This window comes from Anopheles ziemanni, chromosome 2 (assembly GCF_943734765.1).
Source record: "Anopheles ziemanni chromosome 2, idAnoZiCoDA_A2_x.2, whole genome shotgun sequence".
NCBI classification, from domain to species: domain Eukaryota; kingdom Metazoa; phylum Arthropoda; class Insecta; order Diptera; family Culicidae; genus Anopheles; species Anopheles ziemanni.
The window spans coordinates 62354024-62377004 of NC_080705.1; the positions used below are offsets into that span (position 1 = coordinate 62354024).

Here is a 22981-nt window from a genome sequence, read left to right on the forward strand (position 1 = left end):
AAGTAAGCGGGTAGATTGATTGATTGGAGATTTTTATAAATTTTATCCGACTAGGAGAGGGACAAGTGTGAACTACAATAACTTCAAGGTTACTATACATTTGGCTTCATTACGCACCCTCGTTTCTCCGGGTTCACTTCAAATAAGTTGTTTTCAGGTTCCATTTTCAAACACACATGCCTTGAATTGTGTTTAAACATAGAATAATTAGCAACTTATTCAGGCAATTAGTTTTAAGTATGACTTCTCAACCAAGTTCCCTTTTCATATACTATATACATCTTGGGCAATGTTTGACATATGTGAGGAAAAAAGTAAAAAAAGAACTAATTCCAGCTGATGCATGAAATCAGCTGGTAAACATTGAAACGCTGTAATCTACGTCCAAAGATAACGAATACCGTGCAGTCCTTGCAGTACGCTCCGCGCACCCGACGACGTGTGACAAAACGAAAAATGAAAACTCTTGCAGAACGAACAAGTGGTTCACTTTATTGGTGGCTGTTTGCCACGCTGCTGCTACCGATAGCAATTCCCGGTCTTGTTTTCAAACTGTTAGGAAAAATGAAGGAAAAACGTTACGCCCGGAGTTTGAATGGGAAGGTAAAGTGGTTGCAAAACCTTACTGCTCGCTTTGCTTCCAAGAGATTGATTGTTTACGGGTAATTCTTTTCCATCAGGTGGTGCTCATAACTGGCGCAAGTGGCGGTCTGGGCGAAGCATTGGCGCATAGTTTTTTCCTTGCCGGTTGCAAAGTCATCCTAGCTGCCCGACGAAAGGAAGAGTTAGAGCGTGTCCGCAAGGACCTGTTGGCGGTTCATACGGTGCGTGCGTGTGGAAACGTTTTCAGAACTTTTTGTTGTTACGATTTCGCTGTGTTTCCCTTCCTAACAGACGGTCCCAACGCATCCGCCCGTCATTCTCCCGCTGGACCTCTCGGATCTGAACAGTATTGCCGGCAAAGTGCAAGAGATACTAGAAATTCATGGTGCTATCGATATTCTAATCAACAACGGGGGCATTAGTGTGCGAGGGGACGCCCTCTCAACCGCCATCGATGTGGACATACGGATCATGTTGGTAAACTACTTCGGCACCGTGGCCATGACGAAAGCCTGCCTGCCTTCGATGATAGCGCGCAAGGAGGGCCGTATTGTATGCATTTCCAGTGTGCAAGGAAAGTTTGCAATCCCGTACCGTTCGGCGTACAGCGCATCCAAGCACGCCCAGCAAGCCTTCTGCGACAGTCTACGGGCGGAAGTGGCGAAAGACAACATCAAAGTGACACTCGTTTCACCGGGCTACATTAACACCTCGATGTCGATAAATGCTCTCACCGGGTCTGGGCAGGCGTATGGAAGTAAGTGGACCGATTAAACCGACATGATTTCCTTCTCCGTGCCTAACCGACTGAATTGCTTTCTCTTTAGAAATGGATGCAGCAACAGCCGGAGGAGCGTCACCCGAAGCCACAGCGACCAGTATTCTTAAGGCAATTGCGCGGGATGAAAAGGACATAATCCTGGCTCCGATTGCACCGCGGGTAGCATACTGGCTAAGACATTTGATGCCACCAGTTTACTTCTGGGTCATGAAGAAACGAGCCGAAAAATTAAACACCGAGTAAAGTAGGCAATAATATAGGAAGCTCGTAACAACAGTTACCAGCAAAGTAGGCGGGTTTCTATTAGCTTTGCTTTGCGATATGTTACTTTTAGCTTTATGTTGGTATTTGTCTTTAGTTATCATCGCTGACGTTTACCGTTCAGTGTTTGGGCATTAATTTAAAGTAACAAATAACTCCAAAAATGACCATGTCACAAAGAAACCACATTGATATGAATAAAGTTCAAACTATATACCAAAAAAAGACCTCATTTGATCTGGAAGATTAACCTTGATGTAAAGATTTTTGCTTTTCGTTATCCGATGCATACGATGATTTTGATTACAGATAAAGAAACCCCGCCCGTTAGATAACAAACCTGCCTTCCAATCTGGATGATATAATGTCAATAGCGCGATACAGGAAGAATGAAATACGTAACTCATCTAAAACATCAACCGCTGCTGTATCAAGCGTGATTATAATTTTACACGGATCCATTGAATATAATCTCGACCTTCATGCCGTCTCATTGCCAGAAATGAAACAAGTGCAATTTATTGCTTCCATTATCCATGACGCCACGTCTGCAAAGTGTCGACAATCATAATGACTCAACAAAACACGACGAGACTCTGGCGCGACGAATCTTATGTAGGACCGTCGGGCAAGAGTTAATTGATGTCTGGAAATAAGAACAAGCTTCGTTTATGTGCTTCGTCATAAAAACATTCAGTTGCAAAGTAGTAACAAAACGCTTAAGAAATAAGTTTAACGATCAAGATTAGTGTTACGAATCATAAGATTTATTAATTTTCAATTCATATTATTTTCAGAGTAAAACCTTCACACCACATTCTGCGCAAACTTTCTTAATGCTAAGTTCCTTTAGATTATTGTACGTTACGTTCCGATTCTATACCTTTTACTTGCCTTTTTTATTTTGCTCTTTACAACCATGGATGCCAGGCGGGATCCATCAGGCATAGATTGTCTGAGTTGGTTGCCACGTGCACGAAGGTGCTCATCCGGTTCGACTCTCCACTGTCGATGCGCGAAAGGTTGTTCAGCCGGCCCATAATGGTGCTGACGGCTTTGGTGACCGTCGTGATGACGGTTTCTGCGTCGATTTCAATCGATGCATTATCCTGATCGCCTTGGCCACCTTGGGTGGAGTTTGTGGCGCTACTGGCACCCTGCGTCTGCGTGCCGCCCGCCGAGTGCGTCGATGTGCTAGAAGAGATGTTGTTCGCGCTGATTGCCGTAGTTGATGCCTGCGTCGAAGTTGTACCACCCGCTTGGCTTGTCTGATCGAGTACCTTCTCGTCGATCAGGCGTTTCTTGTGGAACGCGATGATTTCGTCCTTGAGGATCGCTTTCAGGATTGTGGTCAGCTTAAAGTTCGGCTGGATGAAGCAGCGAGCGGTCGCCACGGCCGAAGCGGTAAACGGTCCAGCCACACCGACCGACGAGATGAACTCGGCAATGTTGGGCGTCAAGCGGAACGGTACCGGTCGGTTAACATCCAGAAAGCCCGTACTGTCGTCCATCTCGAAGCGGAAGTACGACACGTTCATCAGGCCCGAATCCTGGTGCAGGTAGATCATGTCCGGGTTGAGCCGCGTCAGGCAGAGTGCGTACTCGAGCAGACAGGACAGCGACAGCTGTAGCGTGAACATCTTCCGGAACTGCCAGTAGTCGGTGGCGGACGGGAACGTTCGAACGGCCCACTCCTTCAGCAGCGTCTTTGGAACCATCTGCGCCTGCGTCTCCTTGAGGATGTCACGTAGAATGACGTGATTCGTGGGCGATCCGCGCGCCTGAATTTTCGCTAGTCGATCGTAGTACCGCGTGATCGGTGCATCGTGCTCCATGTTTAGCATCGCGCAGCACGATTTATACACCTCCAGCAGTGAAACCGATGCCGGGTTGTCCTCGACCAGTCGCATCTGCGGCGAGACAGCCACGACTCGCGGCACGGTGAGATAGAGGAACCGACGGGACGTTTCCTTGCGCTTCACCAGATACGAGTTGAGCATGCGGAGCAGCTGCAGGAGACGCTCTTCGCGCCGTGCATCTGCAATGCCCGTGTCGTTCACGACGAGATACGGGTAGATTTTACCATTCGTACCACGAATGTACAACCGGCGGGCGGCCGTATTGTGCTTCTGCACGATGTCAACACGCGGCATGAAACGCGCGATACGAATATGGTAGTGAGAATTCTTCGGCAACAGCAGCTCACCCGGTAATTCCACCTCGGCCGTTTTTTGACTAAAGTTGGACAGGAAGCGGCACTTTTCTTCGATCAGGAATGATCTATGGAAGATAAAAAGAAAATATTATTTTCCATTCAATCAGGCTACTAATAGAGCGTATTATGTCTAATGTTAATTTCAATGGTTTACCATGAATAAATCTATTTTAAAGAGATAAGACATTTATCAGTGTTCCTCCGCGTTCCATTTTATTTGAACGCATTTTCAAATAACTATCATTTTAAAATGAAGAATGATTTTATTTACTTATTAACGTTACTTATTTTTTAGCTATCTACAAACAAGAAAAAGTCACAAACCAATACTTACTTGGGCAATTGTTTCGTTTTGCTCTCGAGAATCTTGATCCACATTTTCAGCTTCATTATCAGGTTGTGCAGCTTAATGGCACCAGGTTGAGAAAAATCGAAATCGCTCGTAAACTGACCCTTCATCTTCTGGAACACGGGATCCTGCACGGTGGCTTGGGCGCGCCGTGCTAGTGATTCCGAGGCGGCCGACGCGAATGTGGTTGATACCGAGCTGGAGATGTTCTCTGGTTGGGGGGATGGTATGAAAAAGAAAAACATAAGCAACCGATTCATTCGCCCGAGTCGACTACCACGACTATGGCGACTTACCGATACCGATTCCAAACGTGGACACAAGCTTTTTGATGAAGTTGAGCGTGTGTTGCGTGATGGTGGCTTCGTTCACAGCGCCCCGATTGTCAAACGCGATCGCGTAGCACTTGGTCAGTCCCTGGCGGAGTTGACGCAGTACCTCCTCATACCAGTTTTCCCGGAACCAAACCATCTGATCGATGATACCCTCCAGCGAGCTCAGCACGGTTGGGTGAATGTCCCGCTGAAGGTGCATAATTTTCGAACAGCGCCACATCGGTGGGGTAGCCCGGATAGGCGTTGTGGTGGCACCGGCACCAGCACCGGCACTAGCAGCGCCCTGGGGAGGGTTTGCACCAGCAACCGGTGTTGTACCCGTTGCGGTAGCACCTGCTGCCGAAGTGGAGCTCACATCGTTCGTGGACTGTGAGGCTGACGATCCAGGTGTTTGTGTTGGAGCGCCATTCATGGTGGCATTCGTCACCTCAGTACCTTTTGTAGCATTCTGATGCTGCTGCTGTTGTTGTTGTTGTTGCTGCTGCTGTTGTTGTTGTTGCTGCTGCTGCTGCTGTTGTTGTACGATAGAAGCCTGCTCGAGACTCTTATATCGTTCACGCTGTTCTATCTTCAACGTGAGGTAGAGCGTACGAATGGGGAAGTAAACGGCTTGCGGGAACATCCGACCTACTTGGCTGAGCAGGTTCATAATCACGTTGCCATCGTACTGCACCAAACTGCATAGCAGCTGGGGGATCCACGGAACCCATTGACCCGGCGGTACACCGACGGCATACTTATCGAGTGCATCCAGCAGCGATGACTTATCGTCGTCGTACGAAAGTAGCCACAGCACCTTGGCCAGATATTTGCGTGACTTGCTCTCGATCTGGCTGCGGCAGGCGTGCAGGAAGCAGGTGACGGCCGACACACCGAGATGGATCTGGCGGTAGTCACGGGTAAAGATGTGCTCCAGGTAGTCGCCCCAGAAGGCCCACGCCTTGATCAGCGTGTCATGCAGCTGGGCCGCGGCACTGAACGCTTTGTTCGCTTCCTCCGAGCGTCCAGTTTGCGCCAGTAGCAAACCCTTCAGCGCGAAAAATTCGGCAGTCATCTCTTTTGTGAAGTAGTCCAGGTTCGTCGGTTCGATCACCTCGAGTGCTTCGGCGAGTTCGGCTCGGCTAGTTACGGATGCCATCTGCAAGCAGCACTTTACTTGTTGTCTTATTTTCTGTAAAAACATAAATTTAAAGTAAATCATAGTCGATCGAAATTTCGAAATGGCTGCGTACTCTAATATTTTAGGCTGCTGTTACCAAAAGGATATACCTCTCTCCTTCTAAGCACTTTGGTTTCATATGAGAATGTATGCGTTACTAGGATTCTGACAGAAGACAAGAGAGGCTATCCTTTTCGTTCTAGGATCCTATCCTAGGAATGAGACGCGTGTATGAGCATATTATTTCAAAAAGAACGCTTCGTACACTCCAGTATAAAACTAGTATGCTATGAAGCAAGATCCCAGGTGGCAGCGGGAACTCAAAATTCCATGTCACGTCTACGTCTCTCCCGTCTCCACCCGTTTCCACCCCTCATTGGCCCACACTTTTTAAACGAAATGCAACACCGTTGATACACGCAGCAGGCCATCCTACTCCCACCTTCGACCGCGGATTTTCGTACTCGCTCTTTTGGGACTTAGTCAATTTTTCAAACAGTTTTCAGTTTTGCAAAACATAAAGAAATAACGTCGATTTGATCAATGACCTTGTTGGTCATTCAAACCTAGTTGGTTCAATTTCAAACTTATTATAAAACTAATCAGATTAAACGTACTTAAAAAGCATGTCCATAATGCACTTGAAATGATTTCAGCACATTTTACAACGGAAATAAACATAGAAAAGAGATTATGCGTTCGATTCCATCATTTTCAATATGATTTACGTCCGTGTATTTGAAAATAACAATGAAAATCAAATTCACACTTCGACCAGATTTTCAATCACTCCATGCCAAGCCAAACAGTCTTCATTATTATGGGATTTGGTTGTTCCATGGACAAAATTATTGCGGGTGGACAAATTATTTTTGTCACCGATTTTTCATGCAATTGTTGAATAGGCGAAACCTCAACCACGTACAAAAAACCATTATCAAATTTAAAAAATTTTAGGGCAGATAAATTTTCGTCACACGCGTTTTTTGTTCTACGATCACACTTATTTTTGACCACCATAGTCTCAAACCCAAGCTCACAGTCAAGCTGTCAGGGGAGCGTTCAGTGATGGCAGCCACCGGGACCGCTTGGTACGCGTCGAGTGCAGTGATAATAAAGTGCGTAAAATAGTGATGTTTTCAGTGTTATTTAGTGAACTTTACAGATAAGACTGAAGATATTGTGTATGTGTTTCGTCTACGGCTCATATTCAGCCCAAAAATGGAAAATGTAGTGTTGTTTACATCGCTATTCTTCCGCATGGAGAGGTACTGCTGCTGCTGGCGTCCGATCCGATCTCGCAGAATTCATCGATGGAAAACAAAACAAGATGAGTATTTCATCACTTATTGCCTATAAACACCAATAATAACTGATTTCCTCTCTATTTTCATTTCTAGAGCATCTTCCGTCGGAAGTTTGTTTTGGATCCCGATCCCGCTGCTCGGATGTGCATCAGAAGATATGCTAGATATCGATATTCCCTAGTGTGCAAGTGTGGTGTGTAGTGTAGTGATGTTAAGTGAACTTTATCATTTAAAATAGTCTTAAGCAGTGTCGTTAAACTATGGTAATCCTAAATAAATATATATTGATAAAAATATTTCGGAACTGGTGGACTTATGTTTGCATGATGACCATCACTATACAGGGTACTCGGGGGCCGCCATTACTGACCCATGCGCATGCGCAAAATCGCCCACGAGGGTATCTCAGACCCGCTGGTTGCGTGTCACAACCAGCGCCAAACCAGCGCCAAACCAGCGGGGTCTACAACATTTTTACGCGTCGCGTGACATTTTCTGCCTCCAGGGATATTTCGATTTTACCGGAGGTGTAATTTTGCGTTCGTCCATTCAATTATACTTTCAGCCAGTGAATATCAACAAAGTAATTTCAAAAGATTATAAATTATCTCCAAGTATACGCCGAAATCACACAGCAGAGCATCCAGCAAATAATCGAAGTGCTTAGCAAAGGTATGATTCCTAGCCAACGTAAAACAGCATAATATTTAATTCGATTGGTTTCATTTGTGTGATGTAAAATTATGTTCATGTTGTGTCACCTTGTTTAGACTTCCACGCCAGCACAGCAAAATGGCCGGATGGAGAGTAGCTGGACTAAATTATGTTAACTATTCCAACATCGTGGCCCGTTTGGTACGACAGGCTTTGAAGCCTGAACAACGAGCGTTGGCTGCCCGTCGGGAAGAATCGCATATCAAGTTGACCAAATGGATGGATGGGAAGCCAAAAAAAGCTAATAACATTGAATGAGTGCAGTGTCATGTAAAGCCATTTTACTAACAACTTCCATGGGCTGACTGTCCTTATTATCGTAATAAGCAGTGAGAAGGTTTGCAAAACTCTTCTACAATACATAAACATGGGCTGAAATAACTACTTGATGTTTTGTATTACTTGTTTGTGACCTGAATGGAAGGGTGCAAAATATCTACGCCTACTAATAAACTTCCTTCATAATTGAATGTAACTAACCTGGAAGCAGTCTACCACCGGCACCGATGGGATGGTGTAGATGCGCGACAACGAATCCTGGCAGACGCTGGTAAGGTTCTGCTTACGCGCAATCTTTCCAAAGTGTATGATCGTTTGGGCGGATGCGTGTGCGCCTAGCATGCACTGCGCATTCGATTCGTTGTGCTGCTCCAGGTGCGCCGTGATGATTTGGTAGTGATGCTGGCGCCACGTGAATATGTCGCTCCAGTGGGACAGGTCGTCCGCGATAACCGGCAAACGATTGCGCCAAGTCTTCACTATCGCCTTCATGTCGTGCAGCGAGGTAGTCCGGTTTTGCAGCAGCCCCTGGTGGATCTGACTCGCCTCCTGCAGCTCCATGATCTGCTGCGAGGCTTGCAGGATCGGTAGGTGAATGTGCGACACGATCGGTGGCAAACGGCGCCACTCGCGCATACAGTACGCCGATGCCATTTCAACGTACCGCTCCACCGAAACGTTACCGGCCAGTTGTGACTCTTCCTGGCTTAGGATGGCCAGGTAGCCGCGGTACAGATTGATCTTATACCCGACCTGCTTCGGGCAGGACTGTTCCACCTTCAGTAGGGCTTGCTTCATTAGATTCCAGTCCGGCACGCGCCACGCACTGTCCATGATCAGGTGCGTGTTCTTGTCCCGACACAGCTGCCCGAAGTCCATCAGGATGTCCCACTGGTTCAGCTCCTTAGCACATCGAATCCAGTGCGTCTCCCACAGCTGCACCTCGCTGTTCATGTCCGTCGGTGTCTGACCGTTGCTGAGGTCCTGCTTGAAGCGCGTCATGGCTGAATCGTAGATACCTTGCGCTTCCTCGAAGTAACCCATCTGCTCGTGCGCGATCGCGCGACTTGTCTCGGCGTACTTCGCGTACTTCTGCCAGAGCCCGGCCCACAGGTCCTCTTCGTACAGCGCCGAGTACATCTGTGACAGTGGCTCACGCACGATCGAACAGTCGCGCATGCCATGGTCGTCCTGATCGACGCACTCGGGCAGCAGCTCTTTCACGTTCGCCCAATCATCCGCCAGCGACTCGAGCATCAGGGTCATCCGGTGCCAGAGGTTGTGCGACTTGCCGAGGTAACCCATCACCTTCGGCGGCAGATAGACAGGTGGCTGACACTGTGCGACCGCCTCCACAAACGTGTGCATCGCGCTCGGGTTGCAATCACGCTGGATGATGTGCGCCCCGGACCCGACGAACGGAATGATTTCTCGATCGAGCGATTGCTGCTGGATCGGGTCCAGCACCTCCCAAAGCTTCGGGAACATGTCGAGCCATACTTTCTCGGCCAGCTGCGTGTCCATGTGGCAAAGCTGAGCCGTCGCAACGAGCAGCTGCTCGGTGCGCACCTTTCGGTTCGCTTCCATAAACTCGGCCTGCCGGCTAATGAGCTTGGCGAGTGCCGCGTGACGGTTGGCCACCGGCCGCTCGCTCTCCTCGTGCCGGGAAATGTTCGAGTCCACGCTCATGTCCATGTCGAACGCGTCCTCCTTGTCCTCGATTGGATCGAACGCGTCCGTTGAGTCGTTGTGGATCGTTGTATAGATGACAAAGTTCTTACGCTCGTCTGCGTCGGCAAAGTTGATTACCTAAAAACAGAATATGGTAAGGAATGTAAATATCGTATGCTTGCCATTCTTATGAAATACCTACCGACGATATACTGGGTAGCAAGTGGCTTTCCACACTGTTCTGTATCTGTGTGGTCGTATTGGCCGTCAGTATGAGCAGCTCGATGCACTGTTTGATCCAGTAGTGCTGCCCGATCGAGTCCCACGAGTGCGAGCATATGATGTAAAGCAGTCGATCGTGTAGCCGGCGACGCATCGACCCGTCGAACACTTCGAAGAACTTCGCCCGTATACGCGGCACCGGACAACGAAGACCGGCCACAAAGGCTGCCTCCAGTTTCGAGGTCAGCTCGGTCGTCTTGAGCACCTCATCGCGGTAGATATAGTTCACCAACTCGAGAAACTGTCCGTTCAGCTCCAGATCGTCCGCGAATCGCTTCTCGACGTACTGCATCAGCTTTACGAGCAGGATCGACTTTTCCCGCAGCGTTGGCGCCTGCTGCACCGTGACCGGAGTGTTTTTGTTGCTCTTCATCCACTCCTCGATGATCTTTACGATCGCTTTGATCACCTTCGAGTCGTTGCTCTTCTCGATCAGCCCGACCAGTATGGCGCCGATGAACATCTTACGCAGCTCGACGCTCATCACGACGACCCGATTCTTCACCAGATCGAGCGAAACCACCAGCAGCTCTAGCGCGATCGAGCTTGTGTTCGCGACGTCGCTCAGGGAAGCACCCGGACCGAGCCCGGCGACAACTCCCGCTCCAACACCACCACCACCTGCACCTCCTCCACCGACCATTCCTCCCGGTCCGGGACCACCTAGTACGCCACCAAACCCGGTCAGATGATCTTTTGTTAAGCGATTGAGAAGTCGCATAAAGGGCACGATCAACCGATCGATGTAGCCTGGGTTGTTCGAGCAGGCCGCCTTAAGCGTCATGAGTGTACCGAACAGGGATGACGGATTCGCCTGGGACGTTTTCTCGTATGTCGCCAGCCCCTCGTAGATCATGCGTGAGATGGTGCTATAAAGAGTTTCCAGTTCGTCGCATTTGTGCTGCGCATCGGTAGGGAAGATTGCCATTAGTCGCGAAAGCAAACCATGCATCAGTTTGATGACGCGCGTATTTGAGCAAGTTACGCAAGCGGACAGTCCACGTTGCAGTGGCCGCAGCATGTTCAGGATCTGGTCCTTCTTCAGCACACCGAGCAGGAAGGTGAGCAACTCCAGAGCCGTGCAGATGTTTCCGGTGCTTGCCTGCTGCGTTTCGACACTGAGGAATATTTTATCCAACCAAACTAGCTTCAGGTCAACCGGAGTGTCCGGTTTGATGGCCACTTTCAGTAGGTTCACACAACGTCGGGACAGGTTGTCACCCGTCGTCACAATTCCGGGCGTACCTGGTGTGGTGTCGTTGAACTGACACGCCATCCGGAAGAGAAAGTTGAGCACCGTATCGTACTGAGCACGGTCGATTGGACGGTTCGATCCATCGGTCTTCGCTGCGGTCACCGAAGACGCACCGGACGAAGTCGATGGTTGCGGTTCGTTTTCTCCAACCGCTTGCTTTTTCTTCACTCCCGCCGTCGTGTCTTCGTCGAGGCCAGACGCGGTCCGCTTCACGGCACCACTTGACTGCGGTTTGTTTGAACCGTCGGCCGAATCGCCTCCTTCCACTCCGAGCGATCCCGCTGTATCCATTGCTTCATCGCCACCGGGCGCCGCAGTTCCCGGTTCTCCGGCGGCAGCCCCACTACCGATGGCTGCCGCAGCCTCATCCACCTCGTCTTTCACCCGTTGCATCTCCCACTTGATGATAACGTCCGCCAGTTCAATCGACAGCTTGCGATACTCGGCCGAGGTGTTGCCGACGTAGCCCAATCGGTGCATCGAGTTGATCATCTGCTGCACGAGGTGGTGGCGCACGGGGTAGTAAACCTTGTAGTGGCGCACGATCAACTGTAGAATGTGGAACAGTTGCTGCATGGAGTGACCCTCCTCCACGATAATCTTTTTCGTCCAGTGGGTTAGCATCGTGTTGCCGTCTTCCATGCGCAATGGCATTGCGGGGGTGAGAACCTCAAGCGCTTGCTGAACGACCTTACGTGCTTCGACGGCGTGAGCTTTAAGCAGCGAGTGAAACACTACAAAAGAGTAACGCAAAAAAAAAAAATGAACATCAGGAAAAGGTTTTTAACGAACCATAAACGTATTTGGTATTAGTCAAATATAAATTGTTTATCAGCCAGGTCAATTATTCTTAAATTATCTTCGATTTTCTTCTGCTGGGATTTCATTGTTATGATTCACATGTTAATAGTTAACAATGTATTTTAAACATTTACATTTTGCACAATTCCTTACCTTGCAGAACGATGCGCTTGTGAATGGCCAGTCTCGCGATGATGTGACTCAACAACAGATGCCCGTGGTACCTCGCCGACGGATCAACGCAGTTCTTCGGCAACAAACACGGCCACGCAAACGTCATCAACCGGCGGAGTTTGTTACCCTCGCGCTTATTGTTTGCGTCACCGTCGTGGATGTGCGGGGACGCTTTTTCTACCAGTAGGCACGCGAACTGCAGCAGCGCAATGCGCACGCAGTCTTCGTTAGCGAACGGTTTGTCCGGGTCGATTACCTTGTTGATAAACACCGAAACCACGTTGCTATCGTCCTCCTGGTAGGGAGCCGGTGGCGCACCGACCAGTTTGTTTCCTTCTCCCTTCTCGAAGCTCAGCGCAAAGCTCGGTATAATGATCATCGTTAGGATCTTCGCCTTCAGGTCCTGTGCCAGTTCGGCGCTAGTGAACACCTCGACAAACTGGAAGAACGCTTTACGCTTCCACTCGACCGTGTAGCTCTGGCACACGGTGTTCTGGAGGAAGTCGCGCAGGAACTGAAAATCCGGTACAAAACGCAGGCAGAGCGCTCGGAGTAGCTGGAATAGTAGGAGAATCTCGTTCGTGTTGTAGGAGAAGTATTCGATCAGAATCTTGGCGATCAGATGCCACAAATCGCACACCACCGCTGTTTGGCATGTCTATGAAATGAAGAAGGTAAAGGAAATAAGTCTCTCTTTTGCTCTCTTCATATGTACCTCTCACTTACCTTGTAGAGATCATTCTTCCATATATTTTTAAGTGCCGTAATAATTTCCACCTGACTTGTAATCCACGGCCCATCGTATTCCACCAGCGTGTGTATGACCAGGACAGCCTGATGCTGTGCTTCATAGCGCTCTTCGTACGTCTTCGCACCTGCACCAGCTGCTACAGAAGATTCTGAATTAAGCAGGATGAGTTGGGTCAAACGTTGACCCCTCAGCTGTGCTGCGTTCCGGAACGTGGTTCCTTCCTTGTGGCGAAGTAGGAAGATCGTGAATCGGTTCCACTGGGCGTCTTTTATTACGGCATCGCTCAGTAGAAGTTCAATCGTTTCCTTCGGATAGCGTAGCAGGAACTTCACCAACGCCGGTCGGTACGGGGATGATGGTTCAATCTGGAATCGGAAATCGTAATCGTCACCGTTGAAACCAGTAGTAAAACAAAACTTCCAACCTACCATTAAACTTTTCTCCGCTTGCAAAATTAGCTTGCAGAGGCTCTCGATGAACTTGGGTGAGGCGGCCGGTATCTGGTGGAAAATGCCGAGGATCGTCACGATCTTCTTCTCCATTTCGCTGGATTTGGAGGTTGCCAGAAAATTGCCCTTGTTGTTGGTGATTGTCACCTCGAGCATTTTCTTTAAAATTTGCAACAACGAGTCGCACAGCTTCTCGTTGAACATGGCCGGGAAGAGCTGCGTCAGGTAGGAAAGTCGGCGTGTTCCGCTGAGCGTAAGATTGCGGTGATCCCCGAGAAGCAACAGCAGCGGACGTATCACCGTGTGGATCTATAGGGAAAGAGAATGAATATAAATTGAATTGAAACATAAACATAGTAGTCCTCTATGCTACCCTGCACTCACCGTTTCTTTGGTGACCGTGCATCCTTGAAGGAAATTTTTCATACACTGAAAAGCCGCCTCCTGCAGCTCGACGTTATTTTTCTCAAGTGCCTTGAACAAAATACCAAAAATTTTATCGCGTGAGCCGTTCGGTATGTAATGACATGCGGCCAATGCGTTCAGTGCACTTTTACGCAGCGGCACCAAGTTTGTAACCGTTTTGTAACATTCCAGCTTGTTCAGTGTGGCGTCTTCCGCATCCGAGAGCGTCAATACTTCGTGATAGAACACTTTATGCGTCAAAATGGCGAGATCTATCGAAGAGAAAGAAAACGAGTAAATCTGAGCTCTAACACATGTAGATTTCGCAAGTCTGCAGTTGTTGCAGTTGTACGTGTAAATTGACACTATATGATCCCTTTTGAGATTAACTATGTACACCGAAAACAAGTCTTGCTACGAAGTCCCTGAGACATACCAATTGTAAAAAGACGAGGTTCCAGAGTAGTGCAGAAGGTGTTTCCATCCATCAGGCCAATCTGAGCGGCGGCCGGTTGATGACGTAGTAGGTGCTTTTTCGGAGGTATCATATCCACCAGAACTTCCCGGTGGGGGCTCATTACCTCCGTGACCGTTTTCTCCTGAAGCTCCGCGATCAAACGTAGAGAAGCCATGGCCTGCGATATAGAGGAATAAATATAAACGAATCATTATAGATTAAACTGCGAGCGCATTTGAGCCGCTCTTTGTCTTACCGTCTCCCGAACTAGCGTGTGGGGACTCGTGACCTGGCGCACCAGCTCGTGGATCACGTCGTACATGGCTTTCTTCTGCGTCGCCAGTAGCTCCTCGTTCTTACAGTCCTTCTCCAGCGGTGTCATGCAGATGCGCAGCATCTTCTCCAGGAACGTGCGGGCCATATCGATCGCGCCGCTTGACACTTCACCCGTGAGGTCCATGATGATAAACATGAACGCCTTCAGGAAGACGAATAAGTGCTGGTAGAGCCACCGAAGTGCCATGTTCTGGTAGAGAAACTTGAGTGCGATGCAGCCGCCCATCTTCGAATACCACGGCCGCTCGTAGCAGAGCGCGGCCATCTTCTCCCCGAGATAGTTCATCAGCGGCAGTCGGCAGGCGCGCTCCTTTGAGCCCATTATATTGGTGGCCGTCTCAAGAATAAGCACCATCGCCAGGTTACCCGGTTTACACAGTTCCTTTTCCTCATGGCCCATGATTTCCGCCAGCGCATCGATCAGCACGAGCGGATCCATGCCCCGGTCGCTCTGCTGTGGATGCTTGTGAAGCGGAAACGGACCTGCCTGCTGGGCGATTGCTACCATCGTGTAGTGACGTACCACGGCCACCATCGTGGGGAGCACGGAACCGCGAAGTTCTTTCGTCGCCGCCGCTACAAACATTCCGGTCAGAGCCGTCTGGTGCGTAAGCCGGGCACGCCGATCCGGTGCGATATAGTTCGCTGCCGGTCCACACTGCACGTTGTTTTCGGTGAAGCTTGGGTGCATGAACAGCTTCTGCAGTGTGTACTTGTCGTCGTCCAGGGTAATTGAGGCGGCCAGATAACAGCGAATCACTTCCCAGCTCTGCCGCCAATAGAACGGATCGGTTGTGCTGCACTTGAGTGCGTTGAATGCGGTCTCGATAACTTTGTCCACGGCGAAATTGATCGGATTCCGGTGGTCTTGGAAGTAGGCCACCACGGCCGGGTGGGTTATATTGTGTTCCTGGTACTTGAGCTTTTGTGGTTCAATCATCATCTTTCGGTTGCCACCACCAAACTTGCCCAGCACACGGAACGCCACAACGGCCGCACTATCCTGGTTGCGGAGTGTGCGCCATAGTGCCTGCATAAGGTCGGCACGAACCGGTTGAATATGATCGTACAGGAAATCAGGCTGTAGATTGTCCACGCACAGCTCTAGCGTTCGCAACCCCTGCGAAGAGAAATCAATAAAGGTCACTAGGAAATTACAACACATTTGTAGCACACTATACCTGACTGATGAGAGTATGTGAGCCATTCAAAGCAGACACGAGTGGATCCATGAGCATCGGCAGGTAGGGCAGCAAGGAAGACAACCGCACCGGCACGGTAAGACACAGCTCGACAAACAGATCCTTCATGTGCTGCTTGTGGAAGCCACTTTGCAGCCGATTTAACCCTTCGAGAAGATTCGGCAGCAATGGTAAAAACTCCTGATATAGCAGATCGTGGGATCCACCGCCGATCGAACGGAACAGGGCCCGCAGCAGCAGGAAGTAGTTGTACGGTTCCTTGGCCGTCATCGCCAGCTCCATTGATCGGTTCACGATGTTGTGCAGATGTGGCCGCAGCATGTGTTCGTTCTCGGCCGCAAACAAACTCACGCTGCCAAACACAAGTTTGAACAGGCGCAGGTACAGATTCGACCGCTCGATGTTCGAACCCATCTCGTCCATGCGCTCGAGCAGATACTCGACCAATACGGTCGCAAACAGAGGCGACGTTTTCGGGTTCGCTAGGAACGAGTTTGCGATCACCTGTAGATTGGTGTTTTTGTATAAACGATCAACCATAAAGTCAATAGTGGATGCGAATATTTCCTGAAAATTCTGTGGATCCATCGTGAGAAACTGCAAAAAATAGACAATGGAACATCAGTTAAGAACAAGATGAAGCTACAATTTACCCCCAATTCTGTGGGCTCAATACATTTATGAAATCACACTTACCACGCCACTGAAATGTTCTAACACTTCCTTCTCGTCCTTTGAGCGTGGCATCTGGAGCGTTTGCTTCTGAATCGGGATGGCCTGCGCCATGCCGGCCGTTGGGATGTTGATGGTGTAGATGTCCAACGTTTCCAACGCCCAATGGAACAGGTCTATAAAGATGATAATTTCGTTCGGATTGAAAAGTTTCGCCGGTCCCTGGTGGTCGTTAGGGTTGAGCGGTTTCGGTGATGGGCATCCCCACGTGATAGTCTTCACGCCGCACACTAGCGTTTTGATCAGACTGCGATACTCGGACACGTTTAGGTTGCTTGGCACTGGTAACCCAATACTGGTAGCCTTCTGTCCTGCACCGTCCGTGCCGTCTATCGAACAGGCGGTAAGCAAATCTTTTGGTTCTCCCTGGCCTGGCGTTGTAGCACAATCGGTTGGTTTGGCTTTCCTAAAGTGTAATGAAAAGAAGAGAGTCATGATGAATTGAATTGATCAATATACATCAAAATAAGTAGTCTAATCCCGGGAAGATAACTAATCATAAATTTTAATATCGCAAAAATGTGCCCCTTAATGTGAGAATGGAAATCATAATATTTGGGAACTCTGGTCTATAACAAACACTTGGGAACTTACCATTTCTGCATCAACTGTGGGAGTTGGAGTTTGGCAATAGTTTGAAATTTAATCGTAAACACACGCAACATGGTTATCATCAGTTCGCGGGCGGCCACTGGTTCAACCTCGCTCTTCAATCGAATACACTCGACCAGGTTGAGCAACAGCTTGCAGGACATGGTCTGAATGGTGGTCGGTAATGATTCGTCGTGTATGTTTTTTGCGAACAGGTGCACCGCCTTCGAGAGGGCCTGCAGGTTCAGTTGTTGCCGAATGTGGTGCACCAGGTCGGCCAGCGTCGAGTAGGCCAGTGGGCGTAGGTTTTCGTACGTCGTCCAACCCTTTCCGAGCAGTACGTCATCATCGAAAAGCTTCTCAATCATTGGCACAAAGTCTACGATTTAAAAAAGAGGAGAAGCAGATGAAACAATGCCCACAGCTTGAGTAATAAATTTTGCGTTACATACGATTTCTGAACTCTGTCTGCAGAATGTGTCTCGATGCCACTAATAACTCCTTGCGCAAGCTAGCAACCTCTTTCGGGCAGCTTTCCAGCAGGTTTATCATACCCTTCACCATCGTCGTGGCATGTGTGTTTACTACCTCCGGAAACAGCCGCAGGATGTAGGCCGAAAAGGTAAGCGTTTTAATTTGCGCACCCATAAAATCGACGTAGATCTCTTTGTTGAATCCGGGCGAATTTCTAAAATACCACAAAAAAAAAATACAAATATTTGTATCACACAAGTTGTGATGTTCATTTTTTTAAAATAAATCAACACTTACTTATGAGCAAGCGATGGCTGTAAGATGATTGTGCTCATTACCAACGGTATGAATTCTCCCACCTCTTGGTGGAGATTTTGTTTGTATATTTGATACAAAAGAACTACGATGATTGGTAGTTCTTGTAGCACTTTCAACGAATTGATACCTTTTGGTATCAGATTGTACTGCAAAGGGAAGGTAAAAGGAAGAGTATGGGCTATCATTGAAGCTTAATAGCAATTAATCTACTCGTTGTCAACACACAACACCTACCGCCGCGGTGGTCGTCTTCCCATCGGCAGTTTTCTTCTCCAGCTGGATCGGTGTGACGGTGAAAATATCTGGCAGAACCGTCTCAAAGTTGAGCTCCTTCAAATCCTTCACCTTTATTGGTTGCCGCGGTTCAAACATCACACCCATGTGCTTCGGCAGATCGGTGTAGATCTTTTTCAAGTACGCCAGAAAGTCCTGAATTTCCGCATGGAATGGTGGTCGGTACTGCTTGTGGATATCAACAATGATGCGCAGGCACACCAGAACGTTTTCTTCGTTCTCCGTCTGGAGCAGCTTGATGGTCAGGATGATGATTGACTTAACGAATGGCCGCACGAGCTCATTGTTGGGCAACCGGTGGATCATTTCCAAAATTAGCTTTCGAACCTTAAAGAAAGCACACAAACGTCGTGAAACTTTGTACAAAATCAAAGGACCTGCCCCTCCTCCTCCCCCTTACCTGTTGCATATTGAATTCGGAAATAAACATTGGTTCACCGTCCTGCAGAACCTTCAGGAACACACGCATCGCCTGCTCCAGAAAGCTCTGGTACCCGCTGCATTGGGTGATCAGCTCAAAATGCTCGCTCAGCTCCTGGGCGGCCTTGAGCTTGAACTCATCCTTTGCACCGGTATCGCCCAGCATGTTTACAAAGCTTCGGAAGTGGCTCATTTGCGTCGGATCAACCGCCTGCTGCGCGGCCGGCTGTGCGGACACATTTGTTGGGTAGTTTGTTGCCATTGTGCGCCGCAAAAAACAGCACCCGGTTGAGAAAAGTATAGTACAAGGAGCACCAAGCACAGCCACTTGAGGATGCTACCCACGCTCGCCGGATGAGCGCTGCCAATCCTAGCCGCGCTACATTCGCACTCGATTGAACGCTGTGTATCGAGTGTAGACCAACAATTTCAGCTCACGTTAGCTTGCTGACCTGTTCACTGGGAAATTGCACCAAAAATAATGAAAATAAAACGATTCAACAAGCACACTTTTTCGCGTTCACTTTTTGGCGTGGTTCCGCGACTTCTGTCGAAAAAGCGTCGATTATTGTAGAGCTGTCATCGTGACAGCAGGAGTGGAAAGCGAACTGGATCGTATGAAAACAGAGGTGAAATGATCACACCTGCCATTGCGCACCTTGGCAAAAAACAAACATTTTTCGAGTTGGTACCAAAACAAACCCTCCCTTCTTTTCATTCGCAGCCCACTCTCTGGACCCCTTTCCCGAAACCCTGGACAGACATCCCGAACGGATCGACCAAGCGAAAACTTTTTTCATCGCATACACCGGTACTTGACAGATCTATTTCAGTGTGTATTTTGAGTTGGACAGAATACACTCGTGGCTCGCAAAGTCGGTAATTTTTTAAAGAAGTTTAAAGTGAAAAAGATTCTGACTATTCAAAACAGCCCCGGATATCTAAAATTTCTCCAGCAGGAAGAATAGAACGTTTCTCCACATCGATCTCCTACGTGCAATTTTTTATCCACAGATTTCCCTACAAGTACGTGGAGTTTTTTTCTTGTTTGCACAATTTTGGAAAAACAAATGTGTCTCAATCAATAGGATTATTGTGCTGTTTTACCCCCGGCAAAGTTGATTCTCATTCACCCCGTGGATTTTTATTTGTGCAAGCTTATTTTTATCGTGGTGTTTTCTAACCATGAAGAAAACACAAATCATCAGGTTGAAAAATTCCTAGTTGGTACATGCCAGTTGGCGCAGTTAGTGCTACATTTTAACTACACAGTAATCGGACAGCGTATTCATTTTTCGCAGAAATAACCATCACAAAACCTTAAGCAGCTTAATTTCGTAAAGTATGGAACATTAGGTTATTTAATTTCGAAAAATGGAAAAATACGCCCTGCCCTATGCCATAAATGGGTACACACCTGGCCTTTCTCTGTCCAGTAAAATGTGTAATTATGTAATCCAGGATATGGATCGCTGATTTTCAGTGCAGTGTCTGTTATTAGAAAAGAAAATTGCACGGAGTTAATCACTATGGCTGTTTGTCCAGAAAAGGGTACTTTATATTATTTCATATTTAACATTAACCATTCCAGCCATGACGAACATCGATATTGTTCAACCGCTGTGGGATTTGAGTACTTTCTCCGGTCGTTTGAAGCACTACTTCTGGATAACGGACCCGCGCACATGCTTTGCCACCGATGAAGAACTGGATCGTGCAAAGGATCTTTACTTGAGCGTCAAGTAAGACAATACACTAAGCTGGTTGGTTTAGGTGCTATTTTGATTTTTTTTTGTTTTTTTTTTCGCAGAGCTGGAACTATACCTCAAAATGCGACCATTGATCAGATTCATTATGCGAAAAAGTTATACGAAAGTGCATTCCATCCGGACAGTGGAGAGAAGCAAAATGTGTTTGGACGCATGAGTTTCCAGATGCCAGGCGGAATGGCCATAACGGGCGCTATGCTACAGTGGTACCAGTAAGATTAGGAATTGCTACACCGTTTATACAAATTGCCATTTTACTGATTTTTTATCTTTCCCGTAGAACTACAACGGGTGTCGTATTCTGGCAGTGGGTCAACCAATCGTTCAATGCACTAGTGAACTACACGAACCGTAATGCCAACTCGTCCCTTTCCACCACTCAGCTAGGGGTGGCTTACGTGTCAGCGACAACCTCCGCGCTGGTAGCCGCGGTTGGATACAAGGCGTACCTGGCCAAACGAGCCTCTCCCCTGTTTCAACGTTACGTACCCTTCGTGGCAGTTGCGGCCGCCAATTGCATCAACATACCTCTGATGCGACAAAACGAACTCATTCACGGTATCAGCATTGAAGACGAGGAAGGAAATGTGGTTGGATCAAGCAGGTTGGCCGCCGGCAAAGGAATTGCGCAAGTATGACCAGAAAAGGATATTTTTATTCCCGTTGAGTTGCGGAATGTAGCGTTTTCGTGTGTTTTCTTTCTAGGTTGTATTTTCACGAATTGCTATGTGTGCACCGGGAATGTTGATTTTACCGATAATAATGGAACGTTTGGACAAGTATCAATCGTTTAGACGGTTGGCGATTTTACACGCACCATTCCAGGTCTTGGTTGTTGGTTGTTTGTAAGTTATTGTGATACAGTAGGCTTATATCGTCATTATCTGAAAATATGATTTCGAATTTTCTTACAGCCTGACCGTTATGGTTCCTACAGCTTGTGCTCTGTTCCCGCAAAAAGCTGAACTAAGCACGAGCATGATAAAGCTGGTGGAACCGGACTTCTACGAGGATATTCGCAAAAAGACCGATCGCATACCAGAGCTTGTGTACTTCAACAAGGGATTGTAAAGCAGTTTTGCTGAATAAAAAGGGTACTTACGAAAGCGACTACACTAGCCACAGTAAAACAAGAAGACTTGTTATAGGCTTACTTCTCACGCTGAAAAAATGTATTTCAAGTAATAAATTTCATGCATGTTAACGAGATACCTTGCTTGTATAGTTGTTAATATGATAATTTAATCCACTTCGTTTCTATTTATCACTACAAACGTAAGCATCCTGCTTTTCTTGTCACTTAGTCATCAACTGCTTTCAATCGTTTTAAAACAGCCAACAACATGCGATTCGAATAGAAGACTGCATTTTCGACACGAACAAAATTGTCATTAACTGCTGACCAACCGGTAAAAGGTTATTGAACCGGTAATTACCTCTTGAGAAGTTTTCCGAAGGAATCCTAATTTCTCTAAAACTGCAAAAGGTGCGAAAATGTTATCTTAAACAAAGTGGTGTGTCGCAGAAAGACCTTTTATTTGAAGAGTCAGCGTAGTAAACTCGTCCAGAGACTAGAATTTTATTAACAGAGTAGCTATTTCTGCTTGACATTCTAACCAAGATTTCTCCACCAATAACCGCTTAAATTATTTTGTCAAAAACTCAAAAGTATGGAATAGTCTCACTCCTCAAAACTTATTTGTTTTAAAAAGACCTTTTATTTAAGTGGTTGATTGTACAAATCGAGTTAGGAACTGAAAAGTTATTTGCAAAGTAGTTATTTCACCCATTATTTAATCTGGTCCCTTTTTGTTTGAAGCTTTGCTCAAGTTACCTTCGTCAAAAGGTAAATATTTCGATCTACTACTGCAAAAGACAACTCCGCTGACAGTAAAAAAATATCGTGGCAAAGACGTACATGGTACTGTGGATTCCACAATTGTGCAGGTAAACGAAAACGAAAAGAACATTTTTGTACGGTTTTTGTCAGCTTTCGAGTCAACATCTACCACCGTAGGCAATATTAGTCAGAAAGACGCCAATAGCGCGCTAGGTGATATGAAATTTGTCTTACGCATCGATTGGTTAAAAAACTTTGAAGAGGAACGCGTTTCGCAGATTTCACTACGGCCGTGTTGTTGTGTGTAACTTTTAAAAGAATCCTTGCCGTGAGCTGCGTGCTTTGGCGTGGATTGCGAATACAAGATGTGACCACCAGTACCGTCTGTTTCGAGCCAAAGCGAGCTCGAAGGGCAAGACTAGTGAAAGGCAGGTTGTTTCGTGTGGTGACCCGTATTCATACAGCATCTCGGAAACCTTGCGTTTGTCGTGAAAAAAATGACTAATTAGAAACGAGCAGGCCGCCGTTGGGTTTTGTTTAGCGCTAACTAAAAACGGTGACGCAAAAATGCTACGCTTGCAGTTTAACAACAAATATCTTATTGGATCGGAGAGATCTTGATGTGACATTTGTGGTCCTCGAAATTGTGATGTTTAGTTTCTGTGGATATTAGGGCAAGATAGAAAAAAAAAGAAACAAGAAAGTTCATAACGTTTCTCTTGTCCAACTAATCCAATCAAGGTCGGTGCTGCCTAGC

General features: G+C 47.5%; 3 protein-coding genes across 3 annotated transcripts; 2 read left to right on the forward strand and 1 right to left on the reverse strand.

Annotated features, from left to right (window-relative positions):
* Window positions 1-367: 367 nt before the first annotated feature.
* LOC131281086 (dehydrogenase/reductase SDR family protein 7-like) lies at window positions 368-1657 on the forward strand. The gene is made up of 4 exons (XM_058310339.1): window positions 368-603; window positions 681-824; window positions 895-1360; window positions 1431-1657. Exons 1-4 carry the CDS (start codon window positions 457-459, stop codon window positions 1625-1627), a joined length of 954 nt encoding a protein of 317 aa, XP_058166322.1. The 5' UTR covers window positions 368-456; the 3' UTR covers window positions 1628-1657.
* Window positions 1658-2472: 815 nt separating this feature from the next.
* LOC131294046 (transcription-associated protein 1) lies at window positions 2473-19104 on the reverse strand. Its single transcript, XM_058322093.1, has 21 exons — window positions 18596-19104; window positions 18136-18522; window positions 17881-18047; window positions 17562-17797; window positions 17113-17488; window positions 16483-16924; window positions 15766-16383; window positions 14505-15704; window positions 14228-14426; window positions 13771-14063; window positions 13366-13695; window positions 12913-13302; window positions 12166-12844; window positions 11556-11945; window positions 10620-11303; window positions 9877-10553; window positions 8205-9812; window positions 5068-5715; window positions 4506-4827; window positions 4195-4420; window positions 2473-3925 (listed from the first exon to the last, which is right to left on the reverse strand). Exons 1-21 carry the CDS (start codon window positions 18875-18877, stop codon window positions 2557-2559), a joined length of 11523 nt encoding a protein of 3840 aa, XP_058178076.1. The 5' UTR covers window positions 18878-19104; the 3' UTR covers window positions 2473-2556.
* A 1104-nt stretch (window positions 19105-20208) lies between these two features.
* On the forward strand, window positions 20209-21455 carry LOC131281439 (sideroflexin-2). The gene is made up of 5 exons (XM_058310771.1): window positions 20209-20357; window positions 20426-20596; window positions 20665-21016; window positions 21090-21229; window positions 21299-21455. The coding sequence occupies exons 1-5, from the start codon at window positions 20209-20211 to the stop codon at window positions 21453-21455; spliced, it is 969 nt and encodes a 322-aa protein (XP_058166754.1).
* The last annotated feature ends 1526 nt before the right edge of the window (window positions 21456-22981 follow it).